General features: G+C 56.3%; 1 protein-coding gene and 1 long non-coding RNA gene across 2 annotated transcripts; one reads left to right on the forward strand and one right to left on the reverse strand.

Annotated features, from left to right (window-relative positions):
* The first annotated feature begins 8,953 nt into the window (after positions 1–8,953).
* LOC125429826 lies at positions 8,954–15,485 on the forward strand. The gene is made up of 2 exons (XR_007244056.1): positions 8,954–9,238; positions 10,720–15,485. It is a non-coding gene; the product is annotated as an uncharacterized LOC125429826 (long non-coding RNA).
* On the reverse strand, positions 11,963–25,460 carry HINT3 (histidine triad nucleotide binding protein 3). Its single transcript, XM_048491330.1, has 5 exons — positions 24,886–25,460; positions 20,889–21,006; positions 19,231–19,300; positions 16,761–16,887; positions 11,963–13,314 (listed from the first exon to the last, which is right to left on the reverse strand). Exons 1-5 carry the CDS (start codon positions 25,072–25,074, stop codon positions 13,267–13,269), a joined length of 552 nt encoding a protein of 183 aa, XP_048347287.1. The 5' UTR covers positions 25,075–25,460; the 3' UTR covers positions 11,963–13,266.
* Between the last annotated feature and the right edge of the window lie 884 nt (positions 25,461–26,344).

Consider the following 26,344-nt stretch of genomic DNA (forward strand, 5'->3'; position numbering starts at 1 on the left):
GGGGGGGGGTGGGGGGGGGGGGGGGTGGGGGGGGGGGGGGGTGGGGGGGGGGGGGGGTGGGGGGGGGGGGGGGTGGGGGGGGGGGGGGGTGGGGGGGGGGGGGGGTGGGGGGGGGGGGGGGTGGGGGGGGGGGGGGGTGGGGGGGGGGGGGGGTGGGGGGGGGGGGGGGTGGGGGGGGGGGGGGGTGGGGGGGGGGGGGGGTGGGGGGGGGGGGGGGTGGGGGGGGGGGGGGGTGGGGGGGGGGGGGGGTGGGGGGGGGGGGGGGTGGGGGGGGGGGGGGGTGGGGGGGGGGGGGGGTGGGGGGGGGGGGGGGTGGGGGGGGGGGGGGGTGGGGGGGGGGGGGGGTGGGGGGGGGGGGGGGTGGGGGGGGGGGGGGGTGGGGGGGGGGGGGGGTGGGGGGGGGGGGGGGTGGGGGGGGGGGGGGGTGGGGGGGGGGGGGGGTGGGGGGGGGGGGGGGTGGGGGGGGGGGGGGGTGGGGGGGGGGGGGGGTGGGGGGGGGGGGGGGTGGGGGGGGGGGGGGGTGGGGGGGGGGGGGGGTGGGGGGGGGGGGGGGTGGGGGGGGGGGGGGGTGGGGGGGGGGGGGGGTGGGGGGGGGGGGGGGTGGGGGGGGGGGGGGGTGGGGGGGGGGGGGGGTGGGGGGGGGGGGGGGTGGGGGGGGGGGGGGGTGGGGGGGGGGGGGGGTGGGGGGGGGGGGGGGTGGGGGGGGGGGGGGGTGGGGGGGGGGGGGGGTGGGGGGGGGGGGGGGTGGGGGGGGGGGGGGGTGGGGGGGGGGGGGGGTGGGGGGGGGGGGGGGTGGGGGGGGGGGGGGGTGGGGGGGGGGGGGGGTGGGGGGGGGGGGGGGTGGGGGGGGGGGGGGGTGGGGGGGGGGGGGGGTGGGGGGGGGGGGGGGTGGGGGGGGGGGGGGGTGGGGGGGGGGGGGGGTGGGGGGGGGGGGGGGTGGGGGGGGGGGGGGGTGGGGGGGGGGGGGGGTGGGGGGGGGGGGGGGTGGGGGGGGGGGGGGGTGGGGGGGGGGGGGGGTGGGGGGGGGGGGGGGTGGGGGGGGGGGGGGGTGGGGGGGGGGGGGGGTGGGGGGGGGGGGGGGTGGGGGGGGGGGGGGGTGGGGGGGGGGGGGGGTGGGGGGGGGGGGGGGTGGGGGGGGGGGGGGGTGGGGGGGGGGGGGGGTGGGGGGGGGGGGGGGTGGGGGGGGGGGGGGGTGGGGGGGGGGGGGGGTGGGGGGGGGGGGGGGTGGGGGGGGGGGGGGGTGGGGGGGGGGGGGGGTGGGGGGGGGGGGGGGTGGGGGGGGGGGGGGGTGGGGGGGGGGGGGGGTGGGGGGGGGGGGGGGTGGGGGGGGGGGGGGGTGGGGGGGGGGGGGGGTGGGGGGGGGGGGGGGTGGGGGGGGGGGGGGGTGGGGGGGGGGGGGGGTGGGGGGGGGGGGGGGTGGGGGGGGGGGGGGGTGGGGGGGGGGGGGGGTGGGGGGGGGGGGGGGTGGGGGGGGGGGGGGGTGGGGGGGGGGGGGGGTGGGGGGGGGGGGGGGTGGGGGGGGGGGGGGGTGGGGGGGGGGGGGGGTGGGGGGGGGGGGGGGTGGGGGGGGGGGGGGGTGGGGGGGGGGGGGGGTGGGGGGGGGGGGGGGTGGGGGGGGGGGGGGGTGGGGGGGGGGGGGGGTGGGGGGGGGGGGGGGTGGGGGGGGGGGGGGGTGGGGGGGGGGGGGGGTGGGGGGGGGGGGGGGTGGGGGGGGGGGGGGGTGGGGGGGGGGGGGGGTGGGGGGGGGGGGGGGTGGGGGGGGGGGGGGGTGGGGGGGGGGGGGGGTGGGGGGGGGGGGGGGTGGGGGGGGGGGGGGGTGGGGGGGGGGGGGGGTGGGGGGGGGGGGGGGTGGGGGGGGGGGGGGGTGGGGGGGGGGGGGGGTGGGGGGGGGGGGGGGTGGGGGGGGGGGGGGGTGGGGGGGGGGGGGGGTGGGGGGGGGGGGGGGTGGGGGGGGGGGGGGGTGGGGGGGGGGGGGGGTGGGGGGGGGGGGGGGTGGGGGGGGGGGGGGGTGGGGGGGGGGGGGGGTGGGGGGGGGGGGGGGTGGGGGGGGGGGGGGGTGGGGGGGGGGGGGGGTGGGGGGGGGGGGGGGTGGGGGGGGGGGGGGGTGGGGGGGGGGGGGGGTGGGGGGGGGGGGGGGTGGGGGGGGGGGGGGGTGGGGGGGGGGGGGGGTGGGGGGGGGGGGGGGTGGGGGGGGGGGGGGGTGGGGGGGGGGGGGGGTGGGGGGGGGGGGGGGTGGGGGGGGGGGGGGGTGGGGGGGGGGGGGGGTGGGGGGGGGGGGGGGTGGGGGGGGGGGGGGGTGGGGGGGGGGGGGGGTGGGGGGGGGGGGGGGTGGGGGGGGGGGGGGGTGGGGGGGGGGGGGGGTGGGGGGGGGGGGGGGTGGGGGGGGGGGGGGGTGGGGGGGGGGGGGGGTGGGGGGGGGGGGGGGTGGGGGGGGGGGGGGGTGGGGGGGGGGGGGGGTGGGGGGGGGGGGGGGTGGGGGGGGGGGGGGGTGGGGGGGGGGGGGGGTGGGGGGGGGGGGGGGTGGGGGGGGGGGGGGGTGGGGGGGGGGGGGGGTGGGGGGGGGGGGGGGTGGGGGGGGGGGGGGGTGGGGGGGGGGGGGGGTGGGGGGGGGGGGGGGTGGGGGGGGGGGGGGGTGGGGGGGGGGGGGGGTGGGGGGGGGGGGGGGTGGGGGGGGGGGGGGGTGGGGGGGGGGGGGGGTGGGGGGGGGGGGGGGTGGGGGGGGGGGGGGGTGGGGGGGGGGGGGGGTGGGGGGGGGGGGGGGTGGGGGGGGGGGGGGGTGGGGGGGGGGGGGGGTGGGGGGGGGGGGGGGTGGGGGGGGGGGGGGGTGGGGGGGGGGGGGGGTGGGGGGGGGGGGGGGTGGGGGGGGGGGGGGGTGGGGGGGGGGGGGGGTGGGGGGGGGGGGGGGTGGGGGGGGGGGGGGGTGGGGGGGGGGGGGGGTGGGGGGGGGGGGGGGTGGGGGGGGGGGGGGGTGGGGGGGGGGGGGGGTGGGGGGGGGGGGGGGTGGGGGGGGGGGGGGGTGGGGGGGGGGGGGGGTGGGGGGGGGGGGGGGTGGGGGGGGGGGGGGGTGGGGGGGGGGGGGGGTGGGGGGGGGGGGGGGTGGGGGGGGGGGGGGGTGGGGGGGGGGGGGGGTGGGGGGGGGGGGGGGTGGGGGGGGGGGGGGGTGGGGGGGGGGGGGGGTGGGGGGGGGGGGGGGTGGGGGGGGGGGGGGGTGGGGGGGGGGGGGGGTGGGGGGGGGGGGGGGTGGGGGGGGGGGGGGGTGGGGGGGGGGGGGGGTGGGGGGGGGGGGGGGTGGGGGGGGGGGGGGGTGGGGGGGGGGGGGGGTGGGGGGGGGGGGGGGTGGGGGGGGGGGGGGGTGGGGGGGGGGGGGGGTGGGGGGGGGGGGGGGTGGGGGGGGGGGGGGGTGGGGGGGGGGGGGGGTGGGGGGGGGGGGGGGTGGGGGGGGGGGGGGGTGGGGGGGGGGGGGGGTGGGGGGGGGGGGGGGTGGGGGGGGGGGGGGGTGGGGGGGGGGGGGGGTGGGGGGGGGGGGGGGTGGGGGGGGGGGGGGGTGGGGGGGGGGGGGGGTGGGGGGGGGGGGGGGTGGGGGGGGGGGGGGGTGGGGGGGGGGGGGGGTGGGGGGGGGGGGGGGTGGGGGGGGGGGGGGGTGGGGGGGGGGGGGGGTGGGGGGGGGGGGGGGTGGGGGGGGGGGGGGGTGGGGGGGGGGGGGGGTGGGGGGGGGGGGGGGTGGGGGGGGGGGGGGGTGGGGGGGGGGGGGGGTGGGGGGGGGGGGGGGTGGGGGGGGGGGGGGGTGGGGGGGGGGGGGGGTGGGGGGGGGGGGGGGTGGGGGGGGGGGGGGGTGGGGGGGGGGGGGGGTGGGGGGGGGGGGGGGTGGGGGGGGGGGGGGGTGGGGGGGGGGGGGGGTGGGGGGGGGGGGGGGTGGGGGGGGGGGGGGGTGGGGGGGGGGGGGGGTGGGGGGGGGGGGGGGTGGGGGGGGGGGGGGGTGGGGGGGGGGGGGGGTGGGGGGGGGGGGGGGTGGGGGGGGGGGGGGGTGGGGGGGGGGGGGGGTGGGGGGGGGGGGGGGTGGGGGGGGGGGGGGGTGGGGGGGGGGGGGGGTGGGGGGGGGGGGGGGTGGGGGGGGGGGGGGGTGGGGGGGGGGGGGGGTGGGGGGGGGGGGGGGTGGGGGGGGGGGGGGGTGGGGGGGGGGGGGGGTGGGGGGGGGGGGGGGTGGGGGGGGGGGGGGGTGGGGGGGGGGGGGGGTGGGGGGGGGGGGGGGTGGGGGGGGGGGGGGGTGGGGGGGGGGGGGGGTGGGGGGGGGGGGGGGTGGGGGGGGGGGGGGGTGGGGGGGGGGGGGGGTGGGGGGGGGGGGGGGTGGGGGGGGGGGGGGGTGGGGGGGGGGGGGGGTGGGGGGGGGGGGGGGTGGGGGGGGGGGGGGGTGGGGGGGGGGGGGGGTGGGGGGGGGGGGGGGTGGGGGGGGGGGGGGGTGGGGGGGGGGGGGGGTGGGGGGGGGGGGGGGTGGGGGGGGGGGGGGGTGGGGGGGGGGGGGGGTGGGGGGGGGGGGGGGTGGGGGGGGGGGGGGGTGGGGGGGGGGGGGGGTGGGGGGGGGGGGGGGTGGGGGGGGGGGGGGGTGGGGGGGGGGGGGGGTGGGGGGGGGGGGGGGTGGGGGGGGGGGGGGGTGGGGGGGGGGGGGGGTGGGGGGGGGGGGGGGTGGGGGGGGGGGGGGGTGGGGGGGGGGGGGGGTGGGGGGGGGGGGGGGTGGGGGGGGGGGGGGGTGGGGGGGGGGGGGGGTGGGGGGGGGGGGGGGTGGGGGGGGGGGGGGGTGGGGGGGGGGGGGGGTGGGGGGGGGGGGGGGTGGGGGGGGGGGGGGGTGGGGGGGGGGGGGGGTGGGGGGGGGGGGGGGTGGGGGGGGGGGGGGGTGGGGGGGGGGGGGGGTGGGGGGGGGGGGGGGTGGGGGGGGGGGGGGGTGGGGGGGGGGGGGGGTGGGGGGGGGGGGGGGTGGGGGGGGGGGGGGGTGGGGGGGGGGGGGGGTGGGGGGGGGGGGGGGTGGGGGGGGGGGGGGGTGGGGGGGGGGGGGGGTGGGGGGGGGGGGGGGTGGGGGGGGGGGGGGGTGGGGGGGGGGGGGGGTGGGGGGGGGGGGGGGTGGGGGGGGGGGGGGGTGGGGGGGGGGGGGGGTGGGGGGGGGGGGGGGTGGGGGGGGGGGGGGGTGGGGGGGGGGGGGGGTGGGGGGGGGGGGGGGTGGGGGGGGGGGGGGGTGGGGGGGGGGGGGGGTGGGGGGGGGGGGGGGTGGGGGGGGGGGGGGGTGGGGGGGGGGGGGGGTGGGGGGGGGGGGGGGTGGGGGGGGGGGGGGGTGGGGGGGGGGGGGGGTGGGGGGGGGGGGGGGTGGGGGGGGGGGGGGGTGGGGGGGGGGGGGGGTGGGGGGGGGGGGGGGTGGGGGGGGGGGGGGGTGGGGGGGGGGGGGGGTGGGGGGGGGGGGGGGTGGGGGGGGGGGGGGGTGGGGGGGGGGGGGGGTGGGGGGGGGGGGGGGTGGGGGGGGGGGGGGGTGGGGGGGGGGGGGGGTGGGGGGGGGGGGGGGTGGGGGGGGGGGGGGGTGGGGGGGGGGGGGGGTGGGGGGGGGGGGGGGTGGGGGGGGGGGGGGGTGGGGGGGGGGGGGGGTGGGGGGGGGGGGGGGTGGGGGGGGGGGGGGGTGGGGGGGGGGGGGGGTGGGGGGGGGGGGGGGTGGGGGGGGGGGGGGGTGGGGGGGGGGGGGGGTGGGGGGGGGGGGGGGTGGGGGGGGGGGGGGGTGGGGGGGGGGGGGGGTGGGGGGGGGGGGGGGTGGGGGGGGGGGGGGGTGGGGGGGGGGGGGGGTGGGGGGGGGGGGGGGTGGGGGGGGGGGGGGGTGGGGGGGGGGGGGGGTGGGGGGGGGGGGGGGTGGGGGGGGGGGGGGGTGGGGGGGGGGGGGGGTGGGGGGGGGGGGGGGTGGGGGGGGGGGGGGGTGGGGGGGGGGGGGGGTGGGGGGGGGGGGGGGTGGGGGGGGGGGGGGGTGGGGGGGGGGGGGGGTGGGGGGGGGGGGGGGTGGGGGGGGGGGGGGGTGGGGGGGGGGGGGGGTGGGGGGGGGGGGGGGTGGGGGGGGGGGGGGGTGGGGGGGGGGGGGGGTGGGGGGGGGGGGGGGTGGGGGGGGGGGGGGGTGGGGGGGGGGGGGGGTGGGGGGGGGGGGGGGTGGGGGGGGGGGGGGGTGGGGGGGGGGGGGGGTGGGGGGGGGGGGGGGTGGGGGGGGGGGGGGGTGGGGGGGGGGGGGGGTGGGGGGGGGGGGGGGTGGGGGGGGGGGGGGGTGGGGGGGGGGGGGGGTGGGGGGGGGGGGGGGTGGGGGGGGGGGGGGGTGGGGGGGGGGGGGGGTGGGGGGGGGGGGGGGTGGGGGGGGGGGGGGGTGGGGGGGGGGGGGGGTGGGGGGGGGGGGGGGTGGGGGGGGGGGGGGGTGGGGGGGGGGGGGGGTGGGGGGGGGGGGGGGTGGGGGGGGGGGGGGGTGGGGGGGGGGGGGGGTGGGGGGGGGGGGGGGTGGGGGGGGGGGGGGGTGGGGGGGGGGGGGGGTGGGGGGGGGGGGGGGTGGGGGGGGGGGGGGGTGGGGGGGGGGGGGGGTGGGGGGGGGGGGGGGTGGGGGGGGGGGGGGGTGGGGGGGGGGGGGGGTGGGGGGGGGGGGGGGTGGGGGGGGGGGGGGGTGGGGGGGGGGGGGGGTGGGGGGGGGGGGGGGTGGGGGGGGGGGGGGGTGGGGGGGGGGGGGGGTGGGGGGGGGGGGGGGTGGGGGGGGGGGGGGGTGGGGGGGGGGGGGGGTGGGGGGGGGGGGGGGTGGGGGGGGGGGGGGGTGGGGGGGGGGGGGGGTGGGGGGGGGGGGGGGTGGGGGGGGGGGGGGGTGGGGGGGGGGGGGGGTGGGGGGGGGGGGGGGTGGGGGGGGGGGGGGGTGGGGGGGGGGGGGGGTGGGGGGGGGGGGGGGTGGGGGGGGGGGGGGGTGGGGGGGGGGGGGGGTGGGGGGGGGGGGGGGTGGGGGGGGGGGGGGGTGGGGGGGGGGGGGGGTGGGGGGGGGGGGGGGTGGGGGGGGGGGGGGGTGGGGGGGGGGGGGGGTGGGGGGGGGGGGGGGTGGGGGGGGGGGGGGGTGGGGGGGGGGGGGGGTGGGGGGGGGGGGGGGTGGGGGGGGGGGGGGGTGGGGGGGGGGGGGGGTGGGGGGGGGGGGGGGTGGGGGGGGGGGGGGGTGGGGGGGGGGGGGGGTGGGGGGGGGGGGGGGTGGGGGGGGGGGGGGGTGGGGGGGGGGGGGGGTGGGGGGGGGGGGGGGTGGGGGGGGGGGGGGGTGGGGGGGGGGGGGGGTGGGGGGGGGGGGGGGTGGGGGGGGGGGGGGGTGGGGGGGGGGGGGGGTGGGGGGGGGGGGGGGTGGGGGGGGGGGGGGGTGGGGGGGGGGGGGGGTGGGGGGGGGGGGGGGTGGGGGGGGGGGGGGGTGGGGGGGGGGGGGGGTGGGGGGGGGGGGGGGTGGGGGGGGGGGGGGGTGGGGGGGGGGGGGGGTGGGGGGGGGGGGGGGTGGGGGGGGGGGGGGGTGGGGGGGGGGGGGGGTGGGGGGGGGGGGGGGTGGGGGGGGAATGCTGCTAGAACACGGCCATACAGCCCGGAAACCACACAGCACCCAAGTGATTCCGGCTGTGAAAGCCTTCGACAATACTATTAGCCACAGTCCACCAACCTGGTTAATGTGGTTAATAACCCTGGTCTACACCCCACCTGAAGGAGTTATGAAATCATGGTATAGCCTGATGTCAGAAGTCAAGTAGGATCACTACTTGGAAAGGAAACCACCAAAGAAGACTGCAGAGGAAGGCAAAGACAAACCACCTCTCTTTCGCAGTTGCCTTAAAAGCCCCCAGCCTGAATTGCCATAAGTCAGCTGCAACATGATGGCACTTTCCTCCCACACACAGGTGCCAACTACCTTTACAAGCACCACCTACTTTACAAGCATCACATTTCTCAGCTCTTTCCAGTGTTCAACTGAAAGGGGGAGGGATGCAGTTGGAAGCTGCATTTCTGCCAGTCTAGCAAAACAGCTTTTAAGACCCCAGCCCCAGTCACATGCCTCTTATACAGAAAACTCTATAGTTTGAAAAACATGGTAGAACAAGATGGGAATAAACCAGAAGAAGAACACGGCAGCAAGTCCCTCCCCTCGAGGCTTGTATTTGTGTATATAGCCCCTCATAAGCAGCTGCCACTGTTACCGCTCTAAGGAAACATAATCGTGGTACCAAAACAAGCTAAGAGATCCAGACGACGTACAAAGAAACCAGTACAGTCCCGTGCTTGCAGTGGTGTAGCGCCAATGAATACATTGTGCCCAGCCGCCTGCTACATGGGGCAGAGGGGGAGGGGGGTGGGGGTGGGGGTGGGGCGGTGGCCTACTTGGTGCCGCGGACTCTCGCGCCGCGCCACGGGAGCCGACAACGCTGAGCAGGGAAACCACTTTCTGTCCCACAGAGCAGGCGACTGGGCACAGGGGGGACGGTGGCGGCGGCCTACTCGGTGATGCCGGCTCTCCAGCCTCGGAAGCCGGCAGCGCCGAACAGGAAAAAAAAAACCCTCTGACCACGGAGCAGCCCCCCGTTCCGTCGGGCAGAGAGGGGATGGCGGCGGCAGCCTGCTTGGTGCCACCGGGTCTCGCGCCACGGGAGCCAGCAGCAATGAGAAGGGAAACCCCCCTCTGTCCCACGGAGCAGCTGCCTGCTTGGTGCCGCCTGCTCTTATGCTGCGGGAGCCGGCTGTGCCAAGCAGCGAAAAACCCCTCTGCCTCACTCTGTCCGGCTGCTCGCCGAGCAGGGAAAAACCCCTCTGCCCGACACAGCGGGACCGGCAACACCAAGCAGGGGGAAAAAATCCTGCCCCACCCCTACTTGGCGTTGCCGGCTCCACGATCGAGTAGTCGGGACTCACGAGTGACCAAGCGCGCGCGCGTTCCAGACTCACCGGCAGTCGGAACTCTAAGTTCTCCTGCGCCAGCAGCAGCAGGTATCTTTTCAGCCCAGCACTGGCGAGCGCCATAGCCTCTAGTGACTGATTCTTGGGGCACGCATGCGCAGAGCCACGTTCGGGAAGAACTAGCGGAGAGGCGTGGCCAGAGCAGAGGAAATGAAGGGCACGAGGAGGGGCGGGGGAGAGCGAGAGGCTGCCGCCGAAGTGAGTATTGTAGGGTTGAAGTGCATTAGCTGCGAAACGTTCTGCTACTGAAAAGACGAATATTGTGCTTTGGACAACAAAGGTAATTGTAGTTAGTTTGTATCGTGATTTTTTCTGCTCCCTAGTGGGGCATATTATTTCCACTTGTGAGTTTTCAACAGCGTCAAGAGGGAGTTATTTCCACGTAAACGTACTTGGCAGTGGCCTGTAAAGGTGAGGCTGTGATTCTAACCACGCTAAAGACTCAGCCTCACTGAACTTAATGAGACTACGTTTGGAAGAAACATTTAGCTAGTCTTTATTAGACGCAGGTATTTATTATAGCGACAGTTAATTGGGAATTTAAAAAAAGATTGCTGTACCCAAATTCAAGTGGGATTTTTCTGACCTGAAATGTGAAAGATGGACGTAACGGTTGGTAAGGATGCACACACTTCAGTTCAATACTTTGTATGTTTTATTCACAGGCAAGTTCCGGTTTATTCCATGGGGTTTAGAACATAGGTTTAGGAGAGTAACTTAACCCCACCTAGACAGGTGTTTGACTGTAATTAGTAAAGTTCTCCTGTGTATATGCATTTTAAAGTAGTATTTATAGGAATCCAACCAAATAATGTATAACTGCAGTATTAAATGTGTACTTAACTCCTGCTTCAAACAAGGTGCCAGTAAACTCATGTAGAATTTGAAAGCATACTGTCTAAAATAACACTATTTTGTAGGTTAAAGCATGGTAATTGTGGAATGCACCAATGACATTTTTTGTAAACAAGGTTCCCATTGTCTGCCCTGTGGAATTATATTTTCTGGTATCAGATTACTTAAATATTATTTCCACTTTAAAAATAAAAATTACACAACATTGAAAAAATTCCAGCCCCTTGGGGGCCAATTTTACACTTATTGGCTTATTGTAATTTCTGTCAAGCAGGGTACTAGCCTGCATTAAACAGGTCAAGCACTCAAATAACTTAATGGTAGTTTGTTTCACTTGCCGAGAAGAGGCGCCTCTGAACAGTGAGTATAGCTTTCCCAAAGGCATCTTATTGCATACTGAGTAGTCATGAGTAGTTATGCTCTGATGCTTGAACTGATAGCTGTAGCCTTAGGTACATTTACTTCAAAGTTTTAATCATCTTGATAGGACTTGCTTCTAAGTCAGTATATGCAGAGTACTAGGCTGCAAGGCTGTAAACTATGCATATTTACTTGGAAGACCCCCTTAGTTCACTTTAGACCTCTGAGTAAGTAATATTCCTGACATCTTAATCAAAACTTGCTTTATGTTCACGAAAATTGTCAGCTCTTGCAAACAAAAACCTATAAAATCAGTGTTTGGTTTAAGCATGACTATAGCTTGGTTTGGGGTTCCACCCTCTCCCTTCAGTTCATAGAAACTTATAATGAAAAGGGGAAGTGGGACATTTTGGAGATGACAGGAGTAATTTATCATTGGAAGAAAAAGTGTAACAACATAGGTACTATTTCTACTACATGGGGAAAGTTTGGACTATTGTTTTTTGTAAGCATGTTAGTGGGAAGCTTTTTCTGTTTTCTCTACAGCTGTTACTTCAGGACTTCTTTTGGTGTATCCAGATGTGTTCTTAAAACATGGAGGGAAGCAAAGTGCAGAATATCAAAACAGCAAAAACCCATATTGGTACAGTTGGAGAACTAGCAAGAGGCTGGCAGAGTTGGACTAAAGATCATATCGATTATCAGAGACGGAATCCATTCAGCAGCAACAGACCAGTAACTCTATATGCTAAAAGGGGAGATGTTACCTATGGGAGACCCCCTGAAGGCTCCAAAACAGAACAGAGGGGTAAAGATGCTCACACCCACATAAGCAAGGAAATGGAAGAACTATGCTTGGTCATACGAAGCGTTGGAGAAATGGGCCAGGATGGACATGTAAAAATAACATTCAAACAGATCTTTGACAAATATGTAACCATATCCAATAAGGTAGTTGGTGTTCTACTGAGAGCAAGGAAACATGGCTTAGTTGACTTTGATGGTGAAATGCTTTGGCAAGGAAAAGATGATAATGTGATTATTACCTTACTTGAGTAAAGTCGCTAGGTATTAACCATACTGCATGTGGGTCTGAGAGCAGTTGAACACTGCTGGTTAGTGAAAACAGAAGGAATTATTTAAATGAAAAAGGAGCAGAAACTAAACATTTTGCAATGAGTTTACACCTTGGTCAATGAATTCTCCAATCAGTCTGTGCTAACTACTCTTATCTAACTCCAGTAATAAGACCGGATGAACTCCCACATTCTGTTCTGCTAGTTTGAAACAGCACTGGACCTAGAAATGTGTGAGCAATGTAATTAATAAATTATCACTTATTAATGCAGGCATGAATAAATAAAGCAAGTTAAAATAAGCATCAAATAAAGCTAATTAAAACAAGTTATTTCAGTGTCAATAAGCACCTTTAAAACACTATCACTTAGATTACACTTTTTACCTCAATTTCAATTAGAACTTTTCTAGTAAAACCTCTCCTTCCCCTCCCCCTTGCATTTCAAGAGATTCATTTACAATTACAGGCTTTAAGACACCACATAAAAGTAGGTCATGTCAACCCAACTATCAATAACAGCTAGTTTCAAATTAACACACTTGGTACAGGATTCCCAGTGTTATACTTGAGATGTTTGTTTTAATAGTTGGCAGGCATTCACATATCAAAGGTTGCAGCTGTATTTTTAAATTATGTTTGGTGTTGCACTCATACACATCTTCAGCAATTCTGCAGCATATAATTAGCGGTTTTCCTGCTTAAACAAAAATGTTCCAAGAGATCCATGGGCTTTTATTAGGATTTTCCTTCTTATAACAGTGCATCAACTTGTCAAAGTTTCCATTATGTACACTCACAGTTCTATTACATAAACTCACAGTCATAATACATATATAGTCTATTCACTTTTAACATTTAGTTTAACATTTCAACATGGTAGACAGCTTCCTCACCTCACAGAGTTTTAATGGAGATTTGAGTTTGCTGAAAGATTTTAACCCACATCCAGAAGTTAATCCTAGTAGCAAAATACATGCTAAATAACCAATTAATAAAGACAATTAACATTCTAAAATCCCAAGAATGGTGCAAAATATGTTTGTTTTATTTTGGTATACTTTGAACACAAGTGTAATGGTGACTGTATGAAGTAATTATGTTTAATTATTATGTTTAAATAACACACACTTGCCATCACTACTAATTCAGGTTGTTTTTCTTGAAACAGGTTGGTTATCTTAAGGTGTATGAACATTGCATAGGGCTGACATTACTGTGAAGACCGCAGTAACCATGCTGGGGAAAGTCATTTCAAGCTAAGTGTTAAACAATCTCCAGTTTTCCCATTTGATGCTCCCTATGGATTAGATGCCATCTGCACAGTGATATCTTTCTACTATATGAAACACATCCTAATGTCTATGATAGTTCCTCTACATTCCAATTTTAGGAGACATGTAGGCCCAGCATAAACTCTCTGAAAATCAGCACATGTTCTACTTTACAGTCCAAGTTCAAAGAAACAATGACTTTACTTTGTCCTATAATTCACCTTCTATTAATAAATGCATGCACTTAACCAGATAAAGTCTACATTCAAACAATCATATTCTGCTCCAACAGTATAATCTCTCATTAAGCAAAGTTCTGAGTAATTGTTCATTGCTCTTGTTATGCTTAATCGTGTAAATGCATCAGTGCTGAAGTGATTTAGCACCAACAGTCACCATAACTACTGTTAGCATTGTAATGCCAAGAGTTGCTAAAGTGTTGTATAGGCACAAAACCTCTGCATTGTATAAACAAAACTAACCAGATAGATTCATATATTAAATTTATAATTAGCTTTTTAACTAGCTTTTTGAAGACACTGTCCCCTTAATTTTCTGATTTGTAGACATAAGTACTATAAAGAGTGCTTGAGAAGTTTCTTATTTCAGATATTTGCCTGAGAACTTTAGGGTACAATGTTCACTAACCATTAGTTCAACGGTTGTATAGCAGCATTTCTAATACTCATTTTCAATTACGTTCAGTGGTCATAAACCAAAGTGTCATTTGTAGGCAAGGGCTTCTCAGCTTGTAGCACTTTCAGTTTTCAGTCGTTCCATCAGTTGCTCAGCCTGTTAAAACAAAGTGTGAGATAATGTTAGTTCTTCTCTGGCTGCCTTCAAAATACTTATTTGTCCTTTGGAGTGAACAGACTGCTCCAAACCTGGAAGAAAAGATATTCGTGCTCTTGTGAGGACTTAAAATTGATATAGCAGCAGAAATGGCTTTCTGAAAAAATGTATTAAGTGCCTTATGTTTTGTATAAGTATAACTTATATACATTAGCCTTTATTGGCATAAAATATAAGTATAATTGTTTAAGTAGAAGGAAGAAAAGTTTTCAGTGTTTAAAAATAATTGTTTAAGGAGATAAGAGCTAATAGAATGCCAAGTTTGGCCTTTTTTATCTAAGATTGAAAAGGTCTGTTCAGAAATGTTTTTTAATAAGTCAGTATTTTAACTAACAGCTTTCATTTTATTCAGTTTCATTTCATTCAGTTTAACGATATGACTCTGATTTGTCTTTGCAGAGATTATAGGGCATACTGTTTTGCTCTACAACAGTAACATATTCTTCAAAGCTATAGCAAGCTTATGTGATTTCTTAATAAGGCAGTTCTTGCGATTTTTGTCCGAAGACAGAATTATTCAGTTACCTAGAATATTAGACAGCTAGTACAGAGGATTGGTTTAAGATTATATCATTGTAGGTCAGATGGCAGTGACTAATGCAAAAATCTCTGTAAAAACAGAAATTCCAGTTCACTCTTTGCTCTTTCCAGTCTGGCCCTCACATCAGAAAAGAAAGATGCCACTGGGCGCCTGCACTCTGGACTTACAGCCATTGGGCTCTTGAGCTTGGTTACCAGCTCTGTAACACGCAATGGGACTCTGTCTTTGCATGGCAAGAGATCTACTGGATTCTTGCTGGGGCAAGTAGCCAGTAAGCTGTATTTTCACCTTCTTGCTTTCTGCAGCAAGAAAAATAGTTTAGATAAGTTCCTTAGGTTATATCTGGGGGAAAACTTTTATTTTATTAGATAACTGTTTTTATTTTATATGTCTTCCCTGAGACATTTGTTGAATTGAAGATTTTGTTTCTGATAGGGATGAAGTAAATATTTATATTTTTAAGTCTCTGGCGTTATTGAGTTGAGCCTGATAAGCAGATGGCCTAACAAAACTAAGTCTTTCAAGGTTAACTGGCATAATTAATAGACAGTAACAATGTTCAGTAACCAGATGCCTCTCTTCCAAATCAATATTGTATAGTCTCTTAGGGTACTTCCATATGTTGATGTTTTCCATGGAATTCACTACCAGTGTGAATACTTCTGAATTTGCATCAGGTATGGAGTATCCACATCGTGGCTTTCTGCACACTTTGCTTACCTTAGCCCCAGGCCATTGGAAGGTTTTTTTTAAAAAAAACTAGTAATTAACATTATTATAACCTTAAGCTATAGAAAACTGTTTTGCACTGTTCAGCTTTGGTAATCAACATGTGGTATTTATGCTCTAGTTAGTAGGTTAGTTATGATGTATTAGGGGGTATCTTCTCGATGCTGGAGATGTAAAAGGAAAAAGGATGCATATATCATATGTGGTGGAATTGTGAATTAATTAGAGAATTTTGCCTGGAGATTCATAACAAATTAACAAATTTAAGTATTGATTTAACTTTTCAACCAGAATTGTTTTTGTTGAATATGGTAGATATCACAATGAAGAAACATTGTAGAACGTTGCTTTTATATATGGTTACGGCAGCCAGACTACTGATCTCAAGGAATTGGAAAAAGACTAATGTCCCGCTGATAAAGGATTGGATTCTACTTCTCATTGACTTTGCCTCTCTTGATAAATTATCGAATATATTAAAAAAGAAGAATGTAGAAACTATTATAAATATTTGGCAGCCATTTAATGAATATTATGAAACTAAGTTTGGACACAAAAATATGCTAACATACCTTTAATGCTAGAAATTGATTAAACAAACTAAAATGAGATACAACTTTTGGATTTTAAGTTAAAAAGGATTTCTTTAACTGAAAGTTGTTTATATTTCTTTGCTTTTTTTCTTCTGTTTTCTCCCTTTTTTAGTTGATGCTTTTTATATGCAGTAATATGACGTAAGATGATATGTGGTCTGTTTTGATTATGTTAAGTTATAATGGTATTGCTAAGTTGTAATTGTTATGTATTTAATCTGAAATAAGACTTATTTTAATTTTTTTAATGTTATTGTAGCTTAATATCTGAAGAGTCGCTGCATGGTGTAATAGTTAAGGTGTTGGGCTGGACCTGGGAAACCCAAGTTCAAATCCACACTCATGCCATAGAATATTAGGTCAGTTGCCCACTCTCAGCCCTGACTTTGACTAGTATTTGGATAGGAGGTCTTCAAGGAATATCAGGGGCATAACACAGAGGCAGGTAACGGGCAACCACCTCTGAAAGTCTCTTGCCTTGAAAAGCCTACAGGGTCACTGTAAGTCAGATGTGATATGACAGCAAAAATATTGATATCTCAGTAACTGACATACCTTAATGCTACAGCATTATATCAATTGTTATGTATAAATTGTTACACTTGTTAGCAAGTTATACAGCTATATGCCAACTTTACTTTTTTAAAAAGCCCTCCCATTTGAGTGGGAGGCAGCAGTTATAGCAGCTGGGGGAAGGAAAACCTTGCCAAATTACCAGTAAGTGGGATTTGCCAAAATGTAAAGCTTCCTTGTCCTCACAACATGAAACATGCTTTGATCATGCTTTCCCAAAAAAACATATCAAACTGGATTTGGGAAAAGATCATAATAAACCAAAGGAAAAGTAGCATAATGAGCAATTAGGGAATGATATAACGTGGATACAAAAATATACCAGCTCCACTATGAAGTTGAATTGAAGCAAGATCTCCATGTGAAAGCCACCCTAGTTGAGACTTGAATTATGGCCCAATCCAGGGGTGGGGTGTGTGTGCCTCCTTGTGCTGCCGAAAAGCCCTCTGACGGCAGCTGGTGGTGCCACAGCAGCGCTGCTTTCAGCGGGCTTCTCAGCAGCACAAGAAGACAAAATACAAAAGACCAAAAACATCCTCCGCACGACCAAAAAGCCCTCCATTGGGCTCAATTCCTCGCTGCCCCAGGGCTCTGGATTAGGCTGCCCTTCTCTCTGTGATGTCAAGAATGATTAAAGTGCCTCACAACCCTATAGTACAAAATCAAATACCAGCTAAAACTGCAAAATGATAAACTAAAATAAAAGAATTGTCTATGCTCAACCTCAGTTTCACTCAAGAATTAATATCAAGTATTGAAATTCATGGAATAATGGTTAAACTGACAGCGATTTGTATGTGGGAATCAGTCCCGGTTTATTAAGAATAAGCAAGTATTTCGCATCAACCTCTCTGCAGCTAGAAGCAATGTGAAATGGAAGTTATAAGCCTCAGCATTTAAATAAGTGGTTGTGCGCTACAACTGGGAATTCATCAAAAGGCAGCACTTACTGTGATAAACCAGTAGGAATTGAGTCTGTATACCATTCGGGACAAAAATCCCAACTGACTAGCTGGAGCCAGGACATGAAGATGCAGGTGGCCTATTGAGCAGAACGGAGGCCAATGAAAACCCATCCTTGAGAAACAAGAGGAAAAGCTTATCAGCCATTCAGCAGTATAAAGTAAGAATGCAGCATGAAGTGAACAGTGTTTAATGAACATAAATATTGAATTGTCCATAACCAAGTAAGTATAATAAAATCATAGTTGGAAGAGACCACAAGGGCTATCAAGTCCAACCCCCTGCCATGCAGGAATACACAATCAAAGCACTCCTGACAGTTGGCCATCAAGCCTGTTTAAAAACCTCCAAAGGAGACGCCACCACACTCTGAGGCAGTGTATTCCACTATTAGTTTGAATCCATTACTCCTTATCCTGGTCTCTGGGGCAGCAGAAAACAAGACTGCTCCCTCTTCAACATGTCATTCCTTCAAATATGTAAACATGGCTATCATGTTACCCCTTAACCTTCTCTCCTCTAGACTAAACATACCTGGCTCCCTAAGACTCCCCTCATAGGACATGGAATCCAGACCTTTTACCATTTTGGTCGCCCACCCTCCTCTAGACCCGTTCCAGCTTGTCAATATCCTTCTTGAACTGCGGTGCCCACAACTGGATACAGTATTCCTGGTGAGGTCTGATCAATGTAGAATAGAGATGTACTATTACATCCCTCGATCTAGACACTATACTCCTATTAATGCAGCAAACAATTGCACTGGCTTTCTTGTCTGCCACAGCACACTACTAACTCATGTTCAGTTTGTGGCCAATAAGATTCCTAAATCCCTTTCACATGTTGTCAAGCCAGATGTCACCCATCCTGTATCTCTGCATTCCATTTTTTCTGCCTGAGTGAAGTATCTTTCATTTTGAATTCTGACCCTGTCCTCTGGGGTATTCGCTCCTAATTTGGTGTCATCTGCAATCTGATGAGCATGCCCTCTATTCCATCACCCAAGTGATTGATAAAAATACTGAACAGCAGTGGGCCCGGGATAGAATCCTGCAGCACCCCACTGTTCACTTCTCTCTGGATAAATATGAGCAATTGGTGAGCACCCTTTGAGTTTGGTCAGTCAACTAATTACAAAGCAATCTGACAGTAGTACCCACATTTTACTAGCTTGCTTAAAATAATAACATGGGCACCGTGTCAAAGGCCCTATTAAAATCAAGGTATGCTACATCCTCAGAACTCCCTTTATCTATCAAGTTTGTCAATCTATCAAAAAAAAGAGAGAGAGCGCTAACTTGTTTTCTTGAGAAACTCATGCTGACTTTTAGTGATCACAGTATTCCCCTTTAAGTGCTTACAGTCTGTTTGATTAATTATCTGCTCTAGAATCTTTCCTGGTATCAGAGTTAGGCTGACTGGCCCGTGATTGTTTGGGTTCACTTTTTTCCCTTTTTGTAGATAGGGATAACATTAGCCCTCCTCCAATCCACTGGACTATTCCTGTTCTTCAGGAGTTCTCAAAGTTTATAGCAAACAGTTCTGAGATTACTTCTGCCAGTTCTTTTAATACCCTGGGATGTAGTTCATCAGGCCCTGAAGATATGAATTCATTTATAGTCAGGTATTCCTGTACTACCTCTTTATTCTGTGCTGAATTTCCCCTACTGTATCTTCTGTTCCATTTCTCCCTAGCTGAAAAGTTTTCCTTTTGGGAAAAGACCAAGGCAAAGAAGGTGTTGAGTAGTTCTGCCTTTCTCCATCCCATTAACATTTTGCCATCTTCTCCATACAGTGACCCTAACATATCCTTTTTCTAACTTTTGCTACGGACATAGCTTAAAAAGGCTTTTTTATTGTTTTTAACCTCTCAGGCAAGTCTGAACTCATTCTGAATCGAGCTTTTCTGACTTTCTCCCTATACATCCTGGCTATTCCTCTTTGGTGATTTCTCCCTTTTTCCATTTCTTCTACATGTTGCTTTTAAATCTCAGTTCAGTTGAAAGGTCTTTGGACATCCATCCCAGTTTCCTTAGATACCTCCCATTTTTCCTCCTCACTGGAACTGTTTGAAATTGTGTCCTCAAGATCTCATTTTTGTCCCATCCATCATGTTCTCCCTTTTTAAAAGCATTTTTTTAAGTGCAGGGAGAGAAGGAAACTCCTGTGCTGGCTCATTAGGCAAATATAAAGGCATTCCACTAGTTGTAGCATTTGCTATAAAATGATTTCAGCTGTCTATTTTAACGGGATGGCTGAAAGCCATATTTCAATACTAAAAGTATTTTGCTTTACACAGAACTAAAAGTAAAGGCACTCTGAGCAAACTGCACCTAATGATAAACTGGAAGAGTCTTAGCCATACTGCTACCACTTCACACACTCTTTTTTAAATTGTTATGCAACACCACTCTTATTTTATGAAAGCATCAGAAATTTTCCATTCTGGAAACATACCTTATATCATTCAAGTCAGTAAACTTATTTCGCTGAAGGATACTCTTTCCAGCTGCCATCATTCTTTCTACTGTGAAACCCAGGAGAAAAAAAATGAGATTTAAAAATCAGATTTCCAAAGCATCAAAGTCCAAAAGTTTAATCCCAATTGAACACTAACCCCTTTGACAGCAGCATGATTTATTTTCAAGAAGAAAAAGGATTCAGAGTAGAAATAGGATAGGTTTTGTATCTAAAGTTGGTATCAGCACTGCTCTGAATCAGTAAAAAAATTAAAAGGATAATTTTATATTAAAATTTACTGAAATAGTTCAGGGGTAAGGGTGACCAAGGGAGCTAATGAGGCTGGGAGACCTTAGCAACCAACAAAAACTTAGGCTGGAGGAGACTTACCAGCAGGTGCAACATGGCAAAGCATCCATAATTTCCAGTTTAAAACCATTCCTCTTATCGTTTCTGAAGAATATTTCAATAAGGTATTTCTTTGATCATGCAAGCTATGCTCCTATTCTCTCCTTCTGCCCAAAGCAGAAACACTCTGGGCAAGTACTACCATGTTATTCTCTGAAGCAGCTGATATACTGGCTAAATGTTAAGAACAGCAACAGTGACTGGAGAGTCAGTGTTCAATCTGAATTTTGCAGCTTTAGCAGGATCGGGCAAAATATATTTTTTTCCGAAGGTTGAAGCAATAAAATAAAGCAAAGGGTTCCAGACTGAATTAGAAGAAGAGTTTGAATTTATACCCCCCTTTCTCTCCTGTAAGGAGACTCAAAGGGATTTACAATCTCCTCCCCCCACCCCCAGGGGCTAAAAAAGCTCCAAAGAGCTATGACTTGCCCAAGGTCACTCAGCTGGCGTGTGTTGGAGTGCAAAGGCTAATCTAGTTCCCCAGATAAGCCTCCACAGCTCAAGTGGCAGAGCGGGGAATCAGAGTGCACCTGCTCTTAACCACAACGCCACTGCTACTTCCTGATTCAAACTGCCTAATATGAGCAGAACTGTGAGTATTCTTTATTTCCCCAGCCAAGCTGTACAAGCACAGGAATAAACATCAGCTTAGAATGCTGCATTCTTAAAACAACAAACTACTGTAAAATGCCAACAAAACTTTTTCTAGTTTTTAATCTAGAAAAAAAAAGGCTAGCGCAAAATGTCTGAAGTGTGAAGAGCATGTGTGCTAATTAGGATTTCAAAAGGCAGGACCTCAGATATATACAGTCAATATGGAAAAGTGAAGGCCCAGTAAATCCATGGCGTAAACATGGATTAGCACTTCCAGATTCTAATCCAACACATTGTGCCCCTGATACTCGGTAACTAGCTTCATGAAGAATGGAAGATGCAAGGAAGTCTTCTTCTAATCGCCCATGGTGAACTGTCAGCAAGTTCTATTGCCCCTTTTATTTCTGCGTTATCAACTGTAGAGCCTGTTGGTGATATTCAAAGATATATTTATCCACTAAGCACCCCAAGTTGCATTGGGGCCTCAAGCTGCTGACCCCTACTATATCCACAAAACACCCCCAGTTGCCTTGGTGGCCCTGATCAGGCAGAAAGGTATGGGATAATTTTTTGCAAATAAAAAAAATAATGCCTGTTGAGGATCACTGTTGTTTTCTTCATAGCCATGTTAAGATCCCAGCATTCAGGCTTACCTAATGGGATGTGCTCACTCTTCAAAGTCTTGCAGTTTCCTATGTGTATTTTTGGCACCACTAGGTAATGATGTGGAGCTCCAGGTCTGATGTCTCTGAAGCACACCAAGTCTTCATGCTAACGGAAGAGAAGATGAAACCTTAGGGGGCAAATGTAAGTCACTGTGCAGTGGTAAGAACCACCCCAAGTCTATATACATTACAAACTATACAAGAAGCCCCATTCACAATGCATTTAATGGATACAAGTGTAGCTGAAGTACACACAATTTCTAAGAAACTACACATTCTGGGAGATTTTTGGTATTTCATGAACATGATTTTTTGTGATGCCCAAATCAAGGGACTGTCTCAATAAATGAGATTTTTATGTACTGTGTATATAATTGGAATTAATAAAAATTACTGTAATTTTAAGAAAAGCTCACTGCAGGTATATAGGATCTACATCACTTTAAAACAAAATAATAAAGTTAGAAGCAACCCAACACTAGAAAAACTACCAGAAATACTTTTGTTCATTTACCTCCCACAGCATTTGAGCCTAGATACAACTTGCTTATTATATATACATGCTTATATGAAATATCATATGATGAAAGACTGCTTAAAAAGATGGAGCATAAAGATCAGTGAAAGACTGGTCCTGACTTGGCCTTTATTTTCTGACCGAAGTAACATAAGCACTTTATGAAACCCTAACATTTTAATTATATGGGTCTAACAGGGAGTTAGACTCTATTCTTAATGACTTTTTGAATTTAAATGTATATCCTTTGTGGGTAGCATATTCATAATAATGCAAACTCCATCAATAATGATCACACAAGCTCCTTCAATGAATGATATATGGCTGCAATGCCTACTTATGAGGATCTAGAGACTATATGCCTCGTTCTACACGACTATGCTGTCCTCAGTAGACGGTTGAGAGCCAGCATGTTATATGGTTAGAGTCTCAAGCTAACATCAGAGAGACTCACCCTGCCATGGAAAGTTCCTGGGTGACCTTGAACTCAAACACACTCTAATGTGCCTCCCAGGACTGTTGTGGGAATAAAATGGAGGAAAGAGGAGGATGTAAAGGGACACTTTGGGTCCCTATTGGGGGAAAAGGGAAGGTATACATGAATAAATATATTTGTCATGTATGCAGCAGTCCCAATAAAAGAATTAAATAGTTATGTTCCCCTATTCATTTTTAAGAATGGGGAGGGTGGAGGGTTATGAGCATTTCCACAGTATCTCTACATACTACAGAGACTACTTCCTGGGGAAACACAGGAAGGTCATATGAGTGGAAGATGGTGGATGAAAATAACGATTGCTGCACAGAAATGACATATCAACAGCACAAACCAAACCACACCCTCCTGAATAAAGCCTGCCAAATGCAAAGTAGTCTGTTGTGAAAATGGCTTCTGCCTCTTTCAGCTGCCCAACCTGCACTTAGATATAGCATTGCAATCTTTTCTGGATGGTTGCCAATGTCTTCCACATGGGAAAAATGTGACTGGAAGAATTGAAAAGGATTTCTTCATGCTGTGGTAAGAATCCAGGTATATGGGTTTCGTGACTATAAGACATGGTTAACATTTTCTATATATGCACAGCTGGGTGAAAGATATTAAAACGAAATTGAGGAATATAATTTTTGACCTGGTGCTTAAAACTGAAGTGCCAGGTAGATTGGACGAGAAATAATGTTTCATAGAGTAGCACCACTGCCAAAAAGGCTTTTTCTCTGGTATATTTCTCTAATTTCTTAAGAATGGTACCAAAAGATGGAATTCTGAGATGACCTCAGAAAACCAGATGGGTTATATGGGAGCTAGCCATGTGTCTCAGGACCAAGACTCTTAGAGTTTTATACATTAAAACCAACATTCTTTCTCAGCAATATCAGCTGAGAAATTTTAGCAGCAGCAAGGTATGTTCTGACTGGGTAATAGTAGTCAGCAATTTCACTAATGAATGTTTCAACACTATGTTTCAGAGCACTTTTCAAAGGTACATTTGTAAAGGTGTAAAGTTGTTTGTAATTCATCCGAGCTTGATCTATCAGGAGAGATCAGGGCAGAAGCTGAACATATAAATAAGTACATGCATACATTGCAGTACTCATCCTGAATACTACCAGGGCATGGATAACTATTCAGAAAAAAAAAATCAAATTTAGCTCACCAGCCTAACCAGGCAAAAAGTGCTTTGTGCAGCTGATGCTACCAGGGCATGCACAGTACAGGTCACATATATCTTGCATCTTTGGACCTCCATTTTCATACAGCTCCTCTATAGACTGGTATTCATTCACATTAACTAAATATGTAGCAAGACAGAAATTGCCAAATGACTGCACACAAGAAATGTGAAGGCACTGAAGCAGCTGCTAAATGGAAAGTGGAATGGTGATAGAAAAAGACACAAAGGTGACAATGCAAGCAGCAGAATTGCACTGGCACACAAAAAAGATTTAGGTCATCAATGCTCACTGCCCTCAGGGGGAAGACAGAGGACTAACCTTTAGCCTCCTAAAGGCTGTGCCTACACTGTATCTCTGCACGCTAGTGATTTAAATACTGTTTCCCCAAAAATAAGACAGTGTCTTATATTAATTTTTGCTCCCAAAGATGTGCTATGTCTTATTTTTAGGGGATGTCTTATTTTTCCGCTCCACAGCTGCATGCTCTGGTCGACGGGCATGCTTCCAAACAAAAACTTTGCTACGTCTTACTTTCGGGGGATGCTTTATATTTAGCACTTCAGCAAAGCCTCTACTACGTCTTATTTTCAGAGGATGTCTTATTTTTGGGGAAACAGGGTAGTTATTGCTTCCAACTCACTAACACTTAACAGTGACACAATGGACACAAATGAATCCCTTTGGTAACAACAGCAAATTGCAGGAGATGTGCAAGTCCATGAATGGCTCCAAGTGTTTTTTAAGGATCAAAAAGCTTGCATGGGGTCTGGGATGTCGATAAAATTTCCCCTTCAGTCATGTCCGACCCTGGGGCACCACTGCGAGCAGTGATTTTGTAGGCAAGCCGCTTTTGTGGGGTAGGTTGCCATTGCTTTCCCCGGCTATTCTTTACCCCCTAGCTGTGAGCTAGCTACTCATTTACCGACCAAGAAATGGATGGATGGCTGAGTAGACCATGAACCAGCTGCCAGGATATCTGACCCACAGGGGGCTCGAACTCCTTCCTGACCGTGTGAGTGGCAGTGCAAGCACTTAAGTAAAGCACTTAAGAAAGAGGAGGCTACTACTTTCCTCTTCAACCAGTTCCTATTTGCCCTGGAGAGGGAGCCAGAAACCTGTATACTTCCTCTTGTGGGCTCACATAAAGAAAACATGCGAGGAGAGTTTCATCTTCACTAAATCGGACTTTTCCCTGGCTTTAAGAGAATAACAGCAGATCTTGGCCACAGACCTTTCACTGGAGTGTGTAGCCGACTCTTCTTTCGCTGAATCTCTCTCAGGTAGTTCCTGACAATCTCTGTCACTCCAAGCCCACCTTTCTCCTCTTTCAGTCTATCTGCGATCTTCTCTTTTTGGCCCTCCCTCATTCATTTCCTATCAGCCCCGTTGCTCTTTATTTCCCTCAGGATAGACAGGCTATATCACAAGCAAGCTACAAAGCATGCATGCGGCCCACGGCACTGAATGATAAATAACTGGTTTCCTCTGAGGTGATCCATCGTACTTTTTAAAGATTATGAGCCCTTCTTGGCGAGACGGGCTGAGAAACAGCATAGACGTTTGACATACGGATGTAGGCTGAAGTCAGAACCTAGGGTTCTTGTAGCCGCCATAGCCTCCTCTTCTGGGGCTATAAATGAGACCTCTCTGCATAGAAGGAAGCGAGGCCCAGGGAGGTCGCTCCGCAGAGGCGCTGCAACCATCCAAGGCAAGCAGGGTGAATTAAGGGGAAGAGCCCTGTGGCCCGTCCTCTCGGCGCCTGAGGTAGGCGGGAGGTGTACTCAGCAGCCTCACCTCGCAAGGCAGCATTTCGGTGCCCGAATCCTCCCCGTGGGTGATCCTGCAGAAAATGCACTTGTTATCATAGCCGCCGCCGCCGCCGCCGCCACTCTCTTCTCCAGCCGCACCTCCACCAGCCGCGGTGTCGGGACGAGGCTCCGCAGCAGGAGACGAAGCCGAGCTCCCCCCTTCGTCCCCGGCCATGGGGCTTTGCTTTTCGGCAGCCCTCGAAAGAGAGAACTTGCCTACAAACGCAGGCCGGCGGCTCCGCCCTGGCGCTTTCGCATAGAGAGACGGGCCCTGAACGCGATGCTGGCGCGGCGCTGAAGGCGGGTCTTGAGCGAGGCCGGTGGGAGGGGTTGCGTCGCAGCGCGCGCAGTGGCTCCGGCCGTACCATGGTTAGTTTAACAAAGCACTGGTCCTCAGGCCTCCCATTGTGTTCCTGGGTGAAAGAAAGCGACCGGGCCGCGGTTGTTTCTTCGGTCTCCAAAGTCTCTGACTTGTTTACGCTTCCTATTCTGTGTGTTCTCAGGGACTCGTCTATACAGTACGTTAATGGGATGTTGCGTAGCAGGGTGACCATGGAGGAGGGTGCGTTCACTCAGCCCACACGTTTCCCAAAAGAAATCTACGCTACTGCATCTGCTGTTCGACCTCGAGGGGGAGACAGGATCTACCTTTTCACACTTGCGATGGAGATTGTGTCCTTACCCTCTCCACTCTGCAAACGGATTAAGCTGCTGTGGTTTTAGTGTAAGCGGCTTCGGACCAATGTGATATACAGAAATATACCTTTTAAATAAAATCAATAGGCGGGGTGGGGACTGAGGAAGGTGATGTGGAAAGATAGTGTGGAAACACATTCAAAGTACTTCAGCCCTGATCCAAACTGCTAGTTCTCCCCTGCAGCAACTCACAGCTGCCTGGGATCACTCTTATTCTCTGCCTTCTTTGATTTTGAAGCATATAGCACCCACCATTGGTGGTGGGAGAGGAATCCTTGAAATGTACCTATTGGGCAGCAGCACTAGTGGGAAACACTGGATCTTTCACAGACAGTGGCAGCACAATCTGCTTTGTACTGTGTAGAGTGCAATGTAAATCACTTCTGACAATCTCTTTCCTTGAAAACCCTACAATGAGATACTCCAAAATAAAGATATAGTACTAGAAGACAGTATTCCCCAGGCACCTGATTAGCAATTATGGGACTGCTGAAGACAAGTATGAACGTTATTCTTAATAATGCAATTGGACCTGAGCTGACATTCAGTTGTAGATCTGAATGGATGCAAAAAGAAAGTCCAAAGCTGTTTGACACATGTACTAGGAGCATGGACTGTGAGTAAACTCGAGGTATCAAGGTAAACTCGGGGAATCAAGGTAAACTCAAAAGTTTAAAACAAGAAATTGAACGTTTAAGTGTTGTGATCCTGGAAATGAGTAAATGCAAGTGGACTGGATTAGGATATTT

Source organism: Sphaerodactylus townsendi, linkage group LG01 (genome assembly GCF_021028975.2).
Source record: "Sphaerodactylus townsendi isolate TG3544 linkage group LG01, MPM_Stown_v2.3, whole genome shotgun sequence".
Lineage (NCBI taxonomy): Eukaryota > Metazoa > Chordata > Lepidosauria > Squamata > Sphaerodactylidae > Sphaerodactylus > Sphaerodactylus townsendi.